General features: G+C 43.6%; 1 protein-coding gene across 2 annotated transcripts in view; it reads left to right on the top strand.

The window, feature by feature from the left end:
• The first annotated feature begins 16,751 nt into the window (after nucleotides 1–16,751).
• The window catches only part of LOC128697303 (uncharacterized), a 69,682-nt gene continuing 67,665 nt past the window's right edge, over nucleotides 16,752–18,768 (top strand). The window contains exon 1 of one of the 2 annotated variants that reach the window (XM_070104161.1): nucleotides 16,752–17,154. In XM_070104161.1, the coding sequence (XP_069960262.1) occupies nucleotides 17,102–17,154 (53 nt within the window). In that variant the 5' untranslated portion in view covers nucleotides 16,752–17,101. The remainder of the gene's footprint in view (nucleotides 17,155–18,768) is intronic. The other variant, XM_053788935.2, reaches the window with a different exon arrangement.

The raw sequence follows: 18,768 nt of genomic DNA, 5'->3' as shown, positions 1-18,768 counted from the left end.
ACCACCACTATACACAACATTATCACTATCACTATAAATATCTATTACCACCACTATACACAACATTATCACTATCACTATAAATATCTATTACCACCACTATACACATTATCAGCATCACTATAATTATGGATTACCATCACTATACACAACATTATCAGCACTATAATTATGTATTACCATCACTATACACAAGGCCAGAGCAAAATTCGAAGCTCACTATATATTTCATGTTATATTTATATCATAATCATGGATAAAAATCCAATAAATTATCATTCGGTGATATTCTCAAGTTTTCGCATCTTAAGAATACATCAAATACTTGTGATAAATCTTTGACTTGTAGTGGTGACTCCTTGTGTACTTGTGAACAAGTATTCACTGCTACCTTCGAGACTTGGTCCTTCACAGCCCCTTCCCCACACCATGACCCTCTCCAACACTCTGATACTCCCCGACACCATGTCCCTAACCAACACTTTGTCCCTCTCTGTGCAGGAAAATGACTCCCAGTGTGGGAAAGACCTCCAGGACAGGAGGGAAAGTCGCGAAGATGAGAAAAGTTTAAAAGAAGACGACAATCCGAGCCAAGAAGATAAGATGGTGACAAGAGATGAAGTCCCAGAAAACGAATCTAGAAAGTTAGAGCCGGACTGGTTGAGGAACTGGCGCCTGGGACGCAAGACAAGTGAAGGTAGGAGCACGCCTGAACATAAGATGGTGACTAGAGATGAGGTCCCAAAAGACGAATCTACAAAGTTTGAGCCGGACTGGTTGAGGAACCTGCGCCTGGGACGCAAGACAAGTGAAGGCAGGAGCACGCCTGAACATAAGATGGTGACCAAAGATGACGTCCCAAAAGACGAATCTACAAAGTTTGAGCCGGACTGGTTGAGGAACCTGCGCCTGGGACGCAATACAAGTGAAGGTAGGAGCACGCCTGAACATAAGATGGTGACTAGAGATGAGGTCCCAAAAGACGAATCTACAAAGTTTGAGCCGGACTGGTTGAGGAACCTGCGCCTGGGATGCAAGACAAGTGAAGGTAGGAGCACGCCTGAACATAAGATGGTGACCAAAGATGAGGTCCCAAAAGACGAATCTACAAAGTTTGAGCCGGACTGGTTGAGGAACCTGCGCCTGGGACGCAATACAAGTGAAGGTAGGAGCACGCCTGAACATAAGATGGTGACTAGAGATGAGGTCCCAAAAGACGAATCTACAAAGTTTGAGCCGGACTGGTTGAGGAACCTGCGCCTGGGACGCAAGACAAGTGAAGGCAGGAGCACGCCTGAACAGTGCTTTACTTCCCTCTGTGAGCAGGAAGAACCAGACAGGGTAATCACTTCATATAATTCCGACTTCTGCGATGACCATATCCCCAACTACGAAAATTACTGTGACAAACACGTTCCTGAGGATGTAGGTGACAACCACGTCACCGACAACGATGACCAAGGTGATTGGCATCTCGTTCGCAAGAAGAAGAAAAAGAAGAACTTCCCTGAGAGGCGCCATGTCACTAACAACAATGCATCTCATGATAATAACTTCCTCCACGTTGACGAAGTCGAATTATACGACGATGATTCATTTAGACGACACAGCAGATCTAGAAAAGGAAGTCGTCGTTATTGCGAGGAGTGAAGAGTCTATGGCGAGGACGTGACCACCAGGCTGGTGTGAGGGCACCAAGCTGGTGTATTATTTATGACGAGGACGTGACCACCAAGCTGATGTATTATTTATGACGAGGACGTGACCACCAGGCTGGTGTGAGGGCACCAAGCTGGTGTATTATTTCTTTATTACTTTTGATTTGTTATTATTATTATTATTATTATTATTATTATTATTATTATTATTATTATTATTATTATCCACCATCATTATTAATATCAATTACCATCACTATGCCCAAATTATCAGCATCATTATAAATATCTGTTTCCATCACTATATACAACATTATGAGCATCACTATAATTATCTATTACTGCCACTATACACAACATTATCACTATCACTATAATTATGTATTACCATCACTATACACAAGGCCAGAGCAAAATTCGAAGCTCACTATATTTTTCATATGTTATATTTGTATCAAAATCATGGATAAATATCCCATACATTATCATTAGGTGATATTCTCAAGTTTTCGCATCTTAAGAATACATCAAATACTTGTGATAAATCTTTGACTTGTAGTGGTGACTCCTTGTGTACTGGTGAACAAGTATTCACTGCTACCTTTGAGACTGTTGGTCCTTCACAGCCCCTTCCCCACACCATGACCCTCCCCAACACTCTGATACTCCCCGACACCATGTCCCTAACCAACACTTTGTCCCTCTCTGTGCAGGAAAACGACTCCCAGTGTGGGAAAGACCTCCAGGACAGGAGGGAAAGTCGCGAAGATGAGAAAAGTTTAAAAGAAGACGACAATCCGAGCCAAGAAGATAAGATGGTGACAAGAGATGAAGTCCCAGAAAACGAATCTAGAAAGTTAGAGCCGGACTGGTTGAGGAACTGGCGCCTGGGACGCAAGACAAGTGAAGGTAGGAGCACGCCTGAACATAAGATGGTGACTAGAGATGAGGTCCCAAAAGACGAATCTACAAAGTTTGAGCCGGACTGGTTGAGGAACCTGCGCCTGGGACGCAAGACAAGTGAAGGCAGGAGCACGCCTGAACATAAGATGGTGACCAAAGATGACGTCCCAAAAGGCGAATCTACAAAGTTTGAGCCGGACTGGTTGAGGAACCTGCGCCTGGGAAGCAATACAAGTGAAGGTAGGAGCACGCCTGAACATAAGATGGTGACTAGAGATGAGGTCCCAAAAGACGAATCTACAAAGTTTGAGCCGGACTGGTTGAGGAACCTGCGCCTGGGATGCAAGACAAGTGAAGGTAGGAGCACGCCTGAACATAAGATGGTGACCAAAGATGAGGTCCCAAAAGACGAATCTACAAAGTTTGAGCCGGACTGGTTGAGGAACCTGCGCCTGGGACGCAAGACAAGTGAAGGTAGGAGCACGCCTGAACAGTGCTTTACTTCCCTCTGTGAGCAGGAAGAACCAGACAGGGTAATCACTTCATATAATTCCGACTTCTGCGATGACCATATCCCCAACTACGAAAATTACTGTGACAAACACGTTCCTGAGGATGTAGGTGACAACCACGTCACCGACAACGATGACCAAGGTGATTGGCATCTCGTTCGCAAGAAGAAGAAAAAGAAGAACTTCCCTGAGAGGCGCCATGTCACTAACAACAATGCATCTCATGATAATAACTTCCTCCACGTTGACGAAGTCGAATTATACGACGATGATTCATTTAGACGACACAGCAGATCTAGAAAAGGAAGTCGTCGTTATTGCGAGGAGTGAAGAGTCTATGGCGAGGACGTGACCACCAGGCTGGTGTGAGGGCACCAAGCTGGTGTATTATTTATGACGAGGACGTGACCACCAAGCTGATGTATTATTTATGACGAGGACGTGACCACCAGGCTGGTGTGAGGGCACCAAGCTGGTGTATTATTTCTTTATTACTTTTGATTTGTTATTATTATTATTATTATTATTATTATTATTATTATTATTATTATTATTATTATTATTATCCACCATCATTATAAATATCAATTACCATCACTATGCCCAAATTATCAGCATCATTATAAATATCTGTTTCCATCACTATATACAACATTATGAGCATCACTATAATTATCTATTACTGCCACTATACACAACATTATCACTATCACTATAATTATGTATTACCATCACTATACACAAGGCCAGAGCAAAATTCGAAGCTCACTATATTTTTCATATGTTATATTTGTATCAAAATCATGGATAAATATCCCATACATTATCATTAGGTGATATTCTCAAGTTTTCGCATCTTAAGAATACATCAAATACTTGTGATAAATCTTTGACTTGTAGTGGTGACTCCTTGTGTACTGGTGAACAAGTATTCACTGCTACCTTTGAGACTGTTGGTCCTTCACAGCCCCTTCCCCACACCATGACCCTCCCCAACACTCTGATACTCCCTGACACCATGTCCCTAACCAACACTTTGTCCCTCTCTGTGCAGGAAAACGACTCCCAGTGTGGGAAAGACCTCCAGGACAGGAGGGAAAGTCGCGAAGATGAGAAAAGTTTAAAAGAAGACGACAATCCGAGCCAAGAAGATAAGATGGTGACAAGAGATGAAGTCCCAGAAAACGAATCTAGAAAGTTAGAGCCGGACTGGTTGAGGAACTGGCGCCTGGGACGCAAGACAAGTGAAGGTAGGAGCACGCCTGAACATAAGATGGTGACTAGAGATGAGGTCCCAAAAGACGAATCTACAAAGTTTGAGCCGGACTGGTTGAGGAACCTGCGCCTGGGACGCAAGACAAGTGAAGGCAGGAGCACGCCTGAACATAAGATGGTGACCAAAGATGACGTCCCAAAAGACGAATCTACAAAGTTTGAGCCGGACTGGTTGAGGAACCTGCGCCTGGGACGCAATATAAGTGAAGGTAGGAGCACGCCTGAACATAAGATGGTGACTAGAGATGAGGTCCCAAAAGACGAATCTACAAAGTTTGAGCCGGACTGGTTGAGGAACCTACGCCTGGGATGCAAGACAAGTGAAGGTAGGAGCACGCCTGAACATAAGATGGTGACCAAAGATGAGGTCCCAAAAGACGAATCTACAAAGTTTGAGCCGGACTGGTTGAGGAACCTGCGCCTGGGACGCAAGACAAGTGAAGGTAGGAGCACGCCTGAACAGTGCTTTACTTCCCTCTGTGAGCAGGAAGAACCAGACAGGGTAATCACTTCATATAATTCCGACTTCTGCGATGACCATATCCCCAACTACGAAAATTACTGTGACAAACACGTTCCTGAAGATGTAGGTGACAACCACGTCACCGACAACGATGACCAAGGTGATTGGCATCTCGTTCGCAAGAAGAAGACAAAGAAGAACTTCCCTGAGAGGCGCCATGTCACTAACAACAATGCATCTCATGATAATAACTTCCTCCACGTTGACGAAGTCGAATTATACGACGATGATTCATTTAGACGACACAGCAGATCTAGAAAAGGAAGTCGTCGTTATTGCGAGGAGTGAAGAGTCTATGGCGAGGACGTGACCACCAGGCTGGTGTGAGGGCACCAAGCTGGTGTATTATTTATGACGAGGACGTGACCACCAAGCTGATGTATTATTTATGACGAGGACGTGACCACAAGGCTGGTGTGAGGGCACCAAGCTGGTGTATTATTTCTTTATTACTTTTGATTGTTATTATTATTATTATTATTATTATTATTATTATTATTATTATTATCCACCATCATTATAAATATCAATTACCATCACTATGCCCAAATTATCAGCATCATTATAAATATCTTTTTCCATCACTATATACAACATTATGAGCATCACTATAATTATCTATTACTGCCACTATACACAACATTATCACTATCACTATAATTATGTATTACCATCACTATACACAAGGCCAGAGCAAAATTCGAAGCTCACTATATTTTTCATATGTTATATTTGTATCAAAATCATGGATAAATATCCCATACATTATCATTAGGTGATATTCTCAAGTTTTCGCATCTTAAGAATACATCAAATACTTGTGATAAATCTTTGACTTGTAGTGGTGACTCCTTGTGTACTGGTGAACAAGTATTCACTGCTACCTTTGAGACTGTTGGTCCTTCACAGCCCCTTCCCCACACCATGACCCTCCCCAACACTCTGATACTCCCTGACACCATGTCCCTAACCAACACTTTGTCCCTCTCTGTGCAGGAAAACGACTCCCAGTGTGGGAAAGACCTCCAGGACAGGAGGGAAAGTCGCGAAGATGAGAAAAGTTTAAAAGAAGACGACAATCCGAGCCAAGAAGATAAGATGGTGACAAGAGATGAAGTCCCAGAAAACGAATCTAGAAAGTTAGAGCCGGACTGGTTGAGGAACTGGCGCCTGGGACGCAAGACAAGTGAAGGTAGGAGCACGCCTGAACATAAGATGGTGACTAGAGATGAGGTCCCAAAAGACGAATCTACAAAGTTTGAGCCGGACTGGTTGAGGAACCTGCGCCTGGGACGCAAGACAAGTGAAGGCAGGAGCACGCCTGAACATAAGATGGTGACCAAAGATGACGTCCCAAAAGACGAATCTACAAAGTTTGAGCCGGACTGGTTGAGGAACCTGCGCCTGGGACGCAATACAAGTGAAGGTAGGAGCACGCCTGAACATAAGATGGTGACTAGAGATGAGGTCCCAAAAGACGAATCTACAAAGTTTGAGCCGGACTGGTTGAGGAACCTGCGCCTGGGATGCAAGACAAGTGAAGGTAGGAGCACGCCTGAACATAAGATGGTGACCAAAGATGAGGTCCCAAAAGACGAATCTACAAAGTTTGAGCCGGACTGGTTGAGGAACCTGCGCCTGGGACGCAAGACAAGTGAAGGTAGGAGCACGCCTGAACAGTGCTTTACTTCCCTCTGTGAGCAGGAAGAACCAGACAGGGTAATCACTTCATATAATTCCGACTTCTGCGATGACCATATCCCCAACTACGAAAATTACTGTGACAAACACGTTCCTGAAGATGTAGGTGACAACCACGTCACCGACAACGATGACCAAGGTGATTGGCATCTCGTTCGCAAGAAGAAGAAAAAGAAGAACTTCCCTGAGAGGCGCCATGTCACTAACAAGAATGCATCTCATGATAATAACTTCCTCCACGTTGACGAAGTCGAATTATACGACGATGATTCATTTAGACGACACAGCAGATCTAGAAAAGGAAGTCGTCGTTATTGCGAGGAGTGAAGAGTCTATGGCGAGGACGTGACCACCAGGCTGGTGTGAGGGCACCAAGCTGGTGTATTATTTATGACGAGGACGTGACCACCAAGCTGATGTATTATTTATGACGAGGACGTGACCACCAGGCTGGTGTGAGGGCACCAAGCTGGTGTATTATTTCTTTATTACTTTTGATTTGTTATTATTATTATTATTATTATTATTATTATTATTATTATTATTATCCACCATCATTATAAATATCAATTACCATCACTATGCCCAAATTATCAGCATCATTATAAATATCTGTTTCCATCACTATATACAACATTATGAGCATCACTATAATTATCTATTACTGCCACTATACACAACATTATCACTATCACTATAATTATGTATTACCATCACTATACACAAGGCCAGAGCAAAATTCGAAGCTCACTATATTTTTCATATGTTATATTTGTATCAAAATCATGGATAAATATCCCATACATTATCATTAGGTGATATTCTCAAGTTTTCGCATCTTAAGAATACATCAAATACTTGTGATAAATCTTTGACTTGTAGTGGTGACTCCTTGTGTACTGGTGAACAAGTATTCACTGCTACCTTTGAGACTGTTGGTCCTTCACAGCCCCTTCCCCACACCATGACCCTCCCCAACACTCTGATACTCCCTGACACCATGTCCCTAACCAACACTTTGTCCCTCTCTGTGCAGGAAAACGACTCCCAGTGTGGGAAAGACCTCCAGGACAGGAGGGAAAGTCGCGAAGATGAGAAAAGTTTAAAAGAAGACGACAATCCGAGCCAAGAAGATAAGATGGTGACAAGAGATGAAGTCCCAGAAAACGAATCTAGAAAGTTAGAGCCGGACTGGTTGAGGAACTGGCGCCTGGGACGCAAGACAAGTGAAGGTAGGAGCACGCCTGAACATAAGATGGTGACTAGAGATGAGGTCCCAAAAGACGAATCTACAAAGTTTGAGCCGGACTGGTTGAGGAACCTGCGCCTGGGACGCAAGACAAGTGAAGGCAGGAGCACGCCTGAACATAAGATGGTGACCAAAGATGACGTCCCAAAAGACGAATCTACAAAGTTTGAGCCGGACTGGTTGAGGAACCTGCGCCTGGGACGCAATACAAGTGAAGGTAGGAGCACGCCTGAACATAAGATGGTGACTAGAGATGAGGTCCCAAAAGACGAATCTACAAAGTTTGAGCCGGACTGGTTGAGGAACCTGCGCCTGGGATGCAAGACAAGTGAAGGTAGGAGCACGCCTGAACATAAGATGGTGACCAAAGATGAGGTCCCAAAAGACGAATCTACAAAGTTTGAGCCGGACTGGTTGAGGAACCTGCGCCTGGGACGCAAGACAAGTGAAGGTAGGAGCACGCCTGAACAGTGCTTTACTTCCCTCTGTGAGCAGGAAGAACCAGACAGGGTAATCACTTCATATAATTCCGACTTCTGCGATGACCATATCCCCAACTACGAAAATTACTGTGACAAACACGTTCCTGAAGATGTAGGTGACAACCACGTCACCGACAACGATGACCAAGGTGATTGGCATCTCGTTCGCAAGAAGAAGAAAAAGAAGAACTTCCCTGAGAGGCGCCATGTCACTAACAAGAATGCATCTCATGATAATAACTTCCTCCACGTTGACGAAGTCGAATTATACGACGATGATTCATTTAGACGACACAGCAGATCTAGAAAAGGAAGTCGTCGTTATTGCGAGGAGTGAAGAGTCTATGGCGAGGACGTGACCACCAGGCTGGTGTGAGGGCACCAAGCTGGTGTATTATTTATGACGAGGACGTGACCACCAAGCTGATGTATTATTTATGACGAGGACGTGACCACCAGGCTGGTGTGAGGGCACCAAGCTGGTGTATTATTTCTTTATTACTTTTGATTTGTTATTATTATTATTATTATTATTATTATTATTATTATTATTATCCACCATCATTATAAATATCAATTACCATCACTATGCCCAAATTATCAGCATCATTATAAATATCTGTTTCCATCACTATATACAACATTATGAGCATCACTATAATTATCTATTACTGCCACTATACACAACATTATCACTATCACTATAATTATGTATTACCATCACTATACACAAGGCCAGAGCAAAATTCGAAGCTCACTATATTTTTCATATGTTATATTTGTATCAAAATCATGGATAAATATCCCATACATTATCATTAGGTGATATTCTCAAGTTTTCGCATCTTAAGAATACATCAAATACTTGTGATAAATCTTTGACTTGTAGTGGTGACTCCTTGTGTACTGGTGAACAAGTATTCACTGCTACCTTTGAGACTGTTGGTCCTTCACAGCCCCTTCCCCACACCATGACCCTCCCCAACACTCTGATACTCCCTGACACCATGTCCCTAACCAACACTTTGTCCCTCTCTGTGCAGGAAAACGACTCCCAGTGTGGGAAAGACCTCCAGGACAGGAGGGAAAGTCGCGAAGATGAGAAAAGTTTAAAAGAAGACGACAATCCGAGCCAAGAAGATAAGATGGTGACAAGAGATGAAGTCCCAGAAAACGAATCTAGAAAGTTAGAGCCGGACTGGTTGAGGAACTGGCGCCTGGGACGCAAGACAAGTGAAGGTAGGAGCACGCCTGAACATAAGATGGTGACTAGAGATGAGGTCCCAAAAGACGAATCTACAAAGTTTGAGCCGGACTGGTTGAGGAACCTGCGCCTGGGACGCAAGACAAGTGAAGGCAGGAGCACGCCTGAACATAAGATGGTGACCAAAGATGACGTCCCAAAAGACGAATCTACAAAGTTTGAGCCGGACTGGTTGAGGAACCTGCGCCTGGGACGCAATACAAGTGAAGGTAGGAGCACGCCTGAACATAAGATGGTGACTAGAGATGAGGTCCCAAAAGACGAATCTACAAAGTTTGAGCCGGACTGGTTGAGGAACCTGCGCCTGGGATGCAAGACAAGTGAAGGTAGGAGCACGCCTGAACATAAGATGGTGACCAAAGATGAGGTCCCAAAAGACGAATCTACAAAGTTTGAGCCGGACTGGTTGAGGAACCTGCGCCTGGGACGCAAGACAAGTGAAGGTAGGAGCACGCCTGAACAGTGCTTTACTTCCCTCTGTGAGCAGGAAGAACCAGACAGGGTAATCACTTCATATAATTCCGACTTCTGCGATGACCATATCCCCAACTACGAAAATTACTGTGACAAACACGTTCCTGAGGATGTAGGTGACAACCACGTCAACGACAACGATGACCAAGGTGATTGGCATCTCGTTCGCAAGAAGAAGAAAAAGAAGAACTTCCCTGAGAGGCGCCATGTCACTAACAAGAATGCATCTCATGATAATAACTTCCTCCACGTTGACGAAGTCGAATTATACGACGATGATTCATTTAGACGACACAGCAGATCTAGAAAAGGAAGTCGTCGTTATTGCGAGGAGTGAAGAGTCTATGGCGAGGACGTGACCACCAGGCTGGTGTGAGGGCACCAAGCTGGTGTATTATTTATGACGAGGACGTGACCACCAAGCTGATGTATTATTTATGACGAGGACGTGACCACCAGGCTGGTGTGAGGGCACCAAGCTGGTGTATTATTTATGACGAGGACGTGACCACCAGGCTGGTGTGAGGGCACCAAGCTGGTGTATTATTTATGACGAGGACGTGACCACCAAGCTGGTGTATTATTTTATTACTTTTGTTTTGTTGTTATTATTATTATTATTATTATTATTAATTATTATTATTATTATTATCATCACCATCACCATCACTATACACAACATCAGCATCACGTGACCACCAGACTGGTTTATTATTTGTGTCCAGGACATGACCATCAGGCTGGTGTATTATTTATGACCAAGATGTGACCACCAGGCTGGTGTATTATTTATGACCAAGATGTGACCACCAGGCTGGTGTATTATTTATGACCAAGATGTGACCACCAGGCTGGTGTATTATTTATGACCAAGATGTGACCACCAGGCTGGTGTATTATTTATGACCAAGATGTGACCACCAGGCTGGTGTATTATTTATAACCAAGATGTGACCACCAGGCTGGTGTATTATTTATGACCAAGATGTGACCACCAGGCTGGTGTATTATTTATGACCAAGATGTGACCACCAGGCTGGTGTATTACTTATGACCAAGATGTGACCACCGGCTGGTGTATTATTTATGACCAAGATGTGACCACCAGGCTGGTGTATTATTTATGACCAGGACGTGACCACTAGGCTGGTGTATTTATGACCAGGACATGGCCACCAGGCTGGTGTATTAATTATGACCAGGACGTGACCACCAGGCTGGTGTAATATTTATGACCATTACTAGACCACCAGGCTGTTGTATTATTTATGACCAGGGCATGACCACCACGCTTGTGTATTATTATTTAACCAGGATGTGACCACCAAGCTGGTGTATTATTTATGACCAAGATGTGACCACCAGGCTGGTGTATTATTTATAACCAAGATGTGACCACCAGGCTGGTGTATTATTTATGACCAAGATGTGACCACAAGGCTGGTGTATTATTTATGACCAAGATGTGACCACCAGGCTGGTGTATTATTTATGACCAAGATGTGACCACCAGGCTGTTGTATTATTTATGACCAAGATGTGACCACCAGGCTGGTGTATTATTTATGACCAGGACGTGACCACTAGGCTGGTGTATTTATGACCAGGACATGGCCACCAGGCTGGTGTATTAATTATGACCAGGACGTGACCACCAGGCTGGTGTAATATTTATGACCATTACTAGACCACCAGGCTGTTGTATTATTTATGACCAGGGCATGACCACCACGCTTGTGTATTATTATTTAACCAGGATGTGACCACCAAGCTGGTGTATTATTTATGACCAAGATGTGACCACCAGGATGGTGTATTATTTATGACCAAGATGTGACCACCAGGCTGGTGTATTATTCATGACCAAGATGTGACCACCAGGCTGGTGTATTATTTATGACCAAGATGTGACCACCAGGCTGGTGTATTATTTATGACCAAGATGTGACCACCAGGCTGGTGTATTATTTATGACCAAGATGTGACCACCAGGCTGGTGTATTATTTATGACCAAGATGTGACCACCAGGCTGGTGTATTATTTATGACCAAGATGTGACCACCAGGCTGGTGTATTATTCATGACCAAGATGTGACCACCAGGCTGGTGTATTATTTATGACCAAGATGTGACCACCAGGCTGGTGTATTATTTATGACCAAGATGTGACCACCAGGCTGGTGTATTATTTATGACCAAGATGTGACCACCAGGCTGGTGTATTATTTATGACCAAGATGTGACCACCAGGCTGGTGTATTATTTATGACCAAGATGTGACCACCAGGCTGGTGTATTATTTATGACCAAGATGTGACCACCAGGCTGGTGTATTATTTATGACCAAGATGTGACCACCAGGCTGGTGTATTATTTATGACCAAGATGTGACCACCAGGCTGGTGTATTATTCATGACCAAGATGTGACCACCAGGCTGGTGTATTATTTATGACCAAGATGTGACCACCAGGCTGGTGTATTATTTATGACCAAGATGTGACCACCAGGCTGGTGTATTATTCATGACCAAGATGTGACCACCAGGCTGGTGTATTATTCATGACCAAGATGTGACCACCAGGCTGGTGTATTATTTATGACCAGGACATGGCCACCAGGCTGGTGTATTATTTATGACCAAGATGTGACCACCAGGCTGGTGTATTATTTATGACCAAGATGTGACCACCAGGCTGGTGTATTATTTATGACCAAGATGTGACCACCAGGCTGGTGTATTATTTATGACCAGGATGTGACCACTAGGCTGGTGTATTTATGACCAGGACATGGCCACCAGGCTGGTGTATTAATTATGACCAGGACGTGACCACCAGGCTGGTGTAATATTTATGACCATTACTAGACCACCAGGCTGTTGTATTATTTATGACCAGGGCATGACCACCACGCTTGTGTATTATTATTTAACCAGGATGTGACCACCAAGCTGGTGTATTATTTATGACCAGGACGTGACCACCAGGCTGGTGTATTTTTTATGACCAGGACGTGACCACCAGGCTGGTGTGAGGACACCAAGTTGGTGTATAATTTATGACCAGGACGTGACCACCAGGCTGGTGTATTATTTATGACGAGGACGTGACCACCAGGCTGGTGTATTATTTATGGCGAGGACGTGACCACTAGGCTGGTGTGAGGACACCAGGCTGTTGTATTTTTTATGACCAGGACGTGACCACCAGGCTGGTGTGAGGACACCAAGTTGGTGTATTATTTATGACCAGGACGTGACCACCAGGCTGGTGTATTATTTATGGCGAGGACGTGACCACTAGGCTGGTGTGAGGACACCAGGTTGGTGTATTTTTTATGACCAGGACGTGACCACCAGGCTGGTGTATTATTTATGACCAGGACGTGACCACCAGGCTGGTGTGTTATTTATGACCAGGACGTGACCACCAGGCTGGTGTATTATTTATGACCAGGACGTGACCACCAGGCTGGTGTGAAGACACCAGGCTGGTGTATTATTTATTAGCAGGACGTGGCCACCAGGCTGGTGTGAGGACACCAGGCTGGTGTATTATTTATGACCAGGACGTGGCCACCAGGCTGGTGTATTATTTATGACCAGGACGTGACCACCAGTCTGGTGTATTATTTATGACCAGGACGTGACCACCAGGCTGGTGTGAGGACACCAGGCTTGTGTATTATTTATGACAAGGACGTGACCACCATGCTGGTGTATTATATATGACCAGGACGTGACCACCAGGCTGGTGTATTATTTATGACCAGGACGTGACCACCAGGTTGGTGTGAGGATGCCAGGCTGGTGTATTATTTATGACCAGGACGTGATCACCAGGCTGGTGTATTAATTGTGACCAGGATGTGACCACCAGGCTGGTGTATTGTTTGTGATGAGGTCGTGACCACCAGGCTGGTGTATTATTTATAACCAGGACGTGACCACCAGGCTGGTGTATTATTTATGACCAGGACGTGACCACCTGGCTGGTGTACTATTTATGACCAGGACGTGACCACCAGGCTGGTGTATTTTTTATGATCAGGGCATGACTACCAGGCTGGTGTATTTTTTATGACCAGGACGTGACCACCAGGCTGGTGTATTTTTTATAACCAGGACGTGACCACCAAGCTTGTGTGAGGACACCAGGCTGGTGTATTATTTATGACGAGGACGTAAGCAACAGGCTGGAGATGTCCTGTCTAAGGGCAATGTGTGGTGTAAATATTATGCAGAAAATTCGGAGTGTGGAAATTAGGAGAAGGTGTGGAATTAATAAAAGCATTAGTCAGAGGGCTGAAGATGGGTTGTTGAGGTAATTTGGTCATTTAGAGTGAATGGAACAAAGTAGAATGACATTGAGAGCGTATAAATCCGCAGGAGAAGGAAGGCGGGGTAGGGGTCGTCCTCGAAAAGGTTGGAAGGAAGGGGTAAGGGAGGTTTTGTGGGCGAGGGGCTTGGACTTCCAGCAAGCGTGCATGAGCGTGTTAGATAGGAGTGAATGGAGACGAATGATACTTGGGACCTGACGATCTGTTGGAGTGTGAGCAGGGTAATATTTAGTGAAGGGATTCAGGGAAACCGGTTATTTTCATATAGTCGGACTTGAGTCCTGGAAATGGGAAGTACAATGCCTGCACTTTAAAGGAGGGGTTTGGGATATTGGCAGTTTGGAGGGATATGTTGTGTATCTTTATATGTGTATGCTTCTGGACTGTTGTATTCTGAGCGCCTCTGCAAAAACAGTGATAATGTGCGAGTGTGGTGAAAGTGTTGAATGATGATGAAAGTATTTCTTTTTAGGGATTTTGTTTCTTTTTTGGGTCAACCTGCCTCGGTGGGAGACGGCCGACTTGTTGATAAAAAAAAAAACTCCCTGTAACCTTATTGCCCTACGGGTTTAGTTCTCCTCTTCTGAATATAACAATTTAGTCATATTTGTTGAATACTATTGTGGTATTATTATTATTATTATTGGTGATTATTATACTCTGGAATGCACCAAGTGTTTGTTGCTGCTGCTGGTTTCCACTTTGTTATATTTAACAAGTTTTGTGTCAAACATCTTAGCTCGTCTCCCCGTCTCTTCACTGGTCGCTACTAGTAGCGATAGTCTTTTTAGTATGATAATGAGATGTTATCTTCATTGTAGAATAATAAGAAAATATTATAACCTTTATATTATAATAATAAGGTAAAAGGACCCAAATGGAAATAAGTCACTCTGTCTGATTTTTTTGGTTTATTCCAGGTTCTCTACACATACGCTGCTATGTATGATAATTCTATGTAACTGTATTTGTGTATACCTGAATAAACTTACTTACTTACTTACTAGCTCCACTCTCCATGAGCTTTATCGTACCTCTTTACATAGCTTTAAGAGGTACTGCCTCTTGAAGCTGTATGTGGATCCTGTCTCCACTTCATCACTCACCAGATTGTTCCACTTCCTAACAACTTTATGACTGAAGAAATACTTCCTAACATCCCTGTGGTTCTTCTGAGTCTTCAATTTCCAATTGTGACCCCTTATTGCTATGTCCCATCTCTGGAACATCCTGTGTCACCTTGTCAGTTCCTCTCAATCTGTATCATGTCCTCCCTATCCCTCCTGTTCTCAAGTGTCGTCAGGTCGATTTCCCTTAACCTCTCCTTGTAGGACATGCCCCTTATCTCCGGGTTGAGTATTGTTACAAACCTTTGCACTGTCTCTAATTTCTTGACGTGCTTGACCAGTTGTGGGTTCCAGACTGGTGCTGCGGACACCAGTATGGTCCTGACGTACACGGTGTACAGTGTCTTGAGCGATTCCTTACTGAGGTGTTGTAACGCTATTCTTAGGTCTGCCAGGCGCCCATATGCTGCAGCAGTTATTTGGTTAATGTGCGCCTCAGGAGATGTGCTCGGTGTTATACTCACCCCAAGTTCTTTTTCCTTTAGTGAGGTTTTTGCAGTATTTTACCTCCCTATTTTACCTCTGCGTTCTTCTTTGCCCTTCCCCAATCCTTTTGACTTTGCATTTGGTGGGATAAAACTCTAGGAGCCAGTTATCTGACCAAGCTTCCACCTTCTCTCTCTCTCTCTCTCTCTCTCTCTCTCTCTCTCTCTCTGCGGATCCTTTTGTAGTCCTACCTGATCCTCATCCGATCGAATTCGAATCATTAACTTCACATCGTTTCCTAACAGGGGCACTTCTGAATCTGTCCCTTCCGTCATGCCATTCACATATACCAGAAACAGCACCGGTCCTGGGACTGACCCTTGTGGAACCCCTCTCGTCACAGGCGCCAACTCTGACACCTCGTCACATATACTCTTGCCCTCCTGTCAGGTATTCTGTGATCCATTGCAATACCTTTACTGTTATACCTTCCTGGTCCTCTAGGTTTTGTACTAATCTCTTGTGTGGAACTGTGTCGACAGCTTTCTAACAGTCTAAGAAAACGTAATTTTTTATACATAGCAGCATATGTGTAGATTACCTAAGATAATGCAAAAATGTCGAAGTGAGTTATTTCCATTGGTGGAACACATAACCAGTTAACTAGGCTGCAGTTTACAAGTATCTGTGTATCCTACATCACGACTAACACGGGCAAGGTAGACTACGCGCCAGCTACCTTCAACACAGTACCTGTTACAACAACATCAACGGCATTGTCAGCAGTATTACCATCAACAATAATAATAACATGAACAACAACATCAACGTCTACAGCATCAACTTCTACAAGAACATCAATAACATCAACGTCTGCAACATCATTAACTACGTCATCTACAGCAACATAAACATCTACAACAGTAGTATCTACAACAGTATCTCCAAGATGAACAACAAGGTGAACTTCACCAGTAAACTACGTCCTCAGTACCCATTAGAGATAACATCCCCCACTCAGCTCATCCTCCATATTTTATAACCAAGATAACACGTATCTTCAAGAGTACTCAGGGCGGTCATATATATCTCCCTGCCTCATACACCCGCTTACGCAGTTCTGAACTGTATGATTTTTTTGGTCTGTGGTGGGATACAGTTCCAATATGGCAGATATATCACAGAATTCTTCAGCGTCCTCGGAATCTGGGAGTATACAGTAAGTCTCGAAAATGGATTTGTATTGTTGTATGCACAGGGAAGTGTGTATCATTGTGTATATATACACCTTTAGGGATGTGTCTCAGTTTGTATACACTGAGATTGTAGTTTAGTAGCTGTTTTAGGTATTAAAGTATACTTGATTTTTTTTTTTTTGGTTGTTATTGATTCGCCGGTATTCTCCCGGCCCGGGCCTTTTCCAAGTGGTGGCCCGGCCTTGGCTCCCTGTCTAGGGAGTGTCTGAGACCTAAGTCTCCCATGGGAGGAGGTAGAAGCACCCCCTCATCTTTGGGACCAACTGTCCCCAGGCCTAGCCACATTCCTTACCCTCACGGGGCTCGTAGGGAGAAGCCAGGCCTCTCTGGTCTGCCATCCCCGCCCCAAAGGGGATAATGGGAATGACAGTCTTGTGAGCGGGAAGCTCGGGATCAGGCACCTACCCTACCCTAGAAGGGCTGGGCATGGTGTCGATCTGACTTGATTGGTGTTGAATAGGTGACATGCACTCTTAATGACCCTCCTGTAGAGGGTAAGGCAAAGATGTCTGTTAAGTCATATCTGAGCCAGGCTTCACTAAGGATACTGAAAAATATTAACATTTAGCGAATTAAGAAGTGCTTGGAGGTAATCACAATGTTTACTCAGGTATACAACACTACAAGTGAACACTGTTGTGCTAGGTAATCACAATGTTTACTCAGATATACAACACTACAAGTGAACACTGTTGTGCTAGGTAATCACAATGTTTACTCAGATATACAACACTACAAGTGAACACTGTTGTGCTAGGTAATCACAATGTTTACTCAGGTATACAACACTGTTATTTCCATTGGTGGCACTGAGTACAGTCTTTGCCTAACTTAATGTATAATATTAACAATGATTTTCAGCTTTGGTATTATAGTTTAGCAAGAGATTAATATCGGGTAAGGTAAAGTTTGTCAGGAAACAGCACAAGTGTTTCCTGACGCAGGTGTTAGTCACGTGATGACCCACACATGTCACGATCGATATCTGCATCATAAGTCTTATAATAATAATAATAATTACTACCAGTCTATGTACAAGGTATACCAGTACATGTACAAGGTATACCAGTACATGTACAAGGTATACCAGTACATGTACAAGATATACCAGTACATATACAAGGTATACAAGTACATGTACAAGGTATACCAGTACATGTACAAGGTATACAAGTACATGTACAAGGTATACAAGTACATGTACAAGGTATACCAGTACATGTACAAGGTATACCAGTACATGTACAAGGTATACCAGTACATGTACAAGGTATAAAAGTACATGTACAAGGTATACCAGTACATGTACAAGGTATACAAGTACATGTACAAGGTATACAAGTACATGTACAAGGTATACCAGTACATGTACAAGGTATACAAGTACATGTACAAGGTATACCAGTACATGTACAAGGTATACAAGTACATGTACAAGGTATACCAGTACATGTAAAAGGTATACCAGTACATGTACAAGGTATACCAGTACATGTACAAGGTATACAAGTACATGTACAAGGTATACCAGTACATGTACAAGGTATACCAGTACATGTACAAGGTATACCAGTACA

This window comes from Cherax quadricarinatus, chromosome 89, assembly GCF_038502225.1.
Source record: "Cherax quadricarinatus isolate ZL_2023a chromosome 89, ASM3850222v1, whole genome shotgun sequence".
NCBI classification, from domain to species: Eukaryota; Metazoa; Arthropoda; class Malacostraca; order Decapoda; family Parastacidae; genus Cherax; species Cherax quadricarinatus.
The sequence above is the reverse complement of the archived record's forward strand: the minus strand, read 5'-3'. Positions and strand labels throughout refer to the sequence as shown.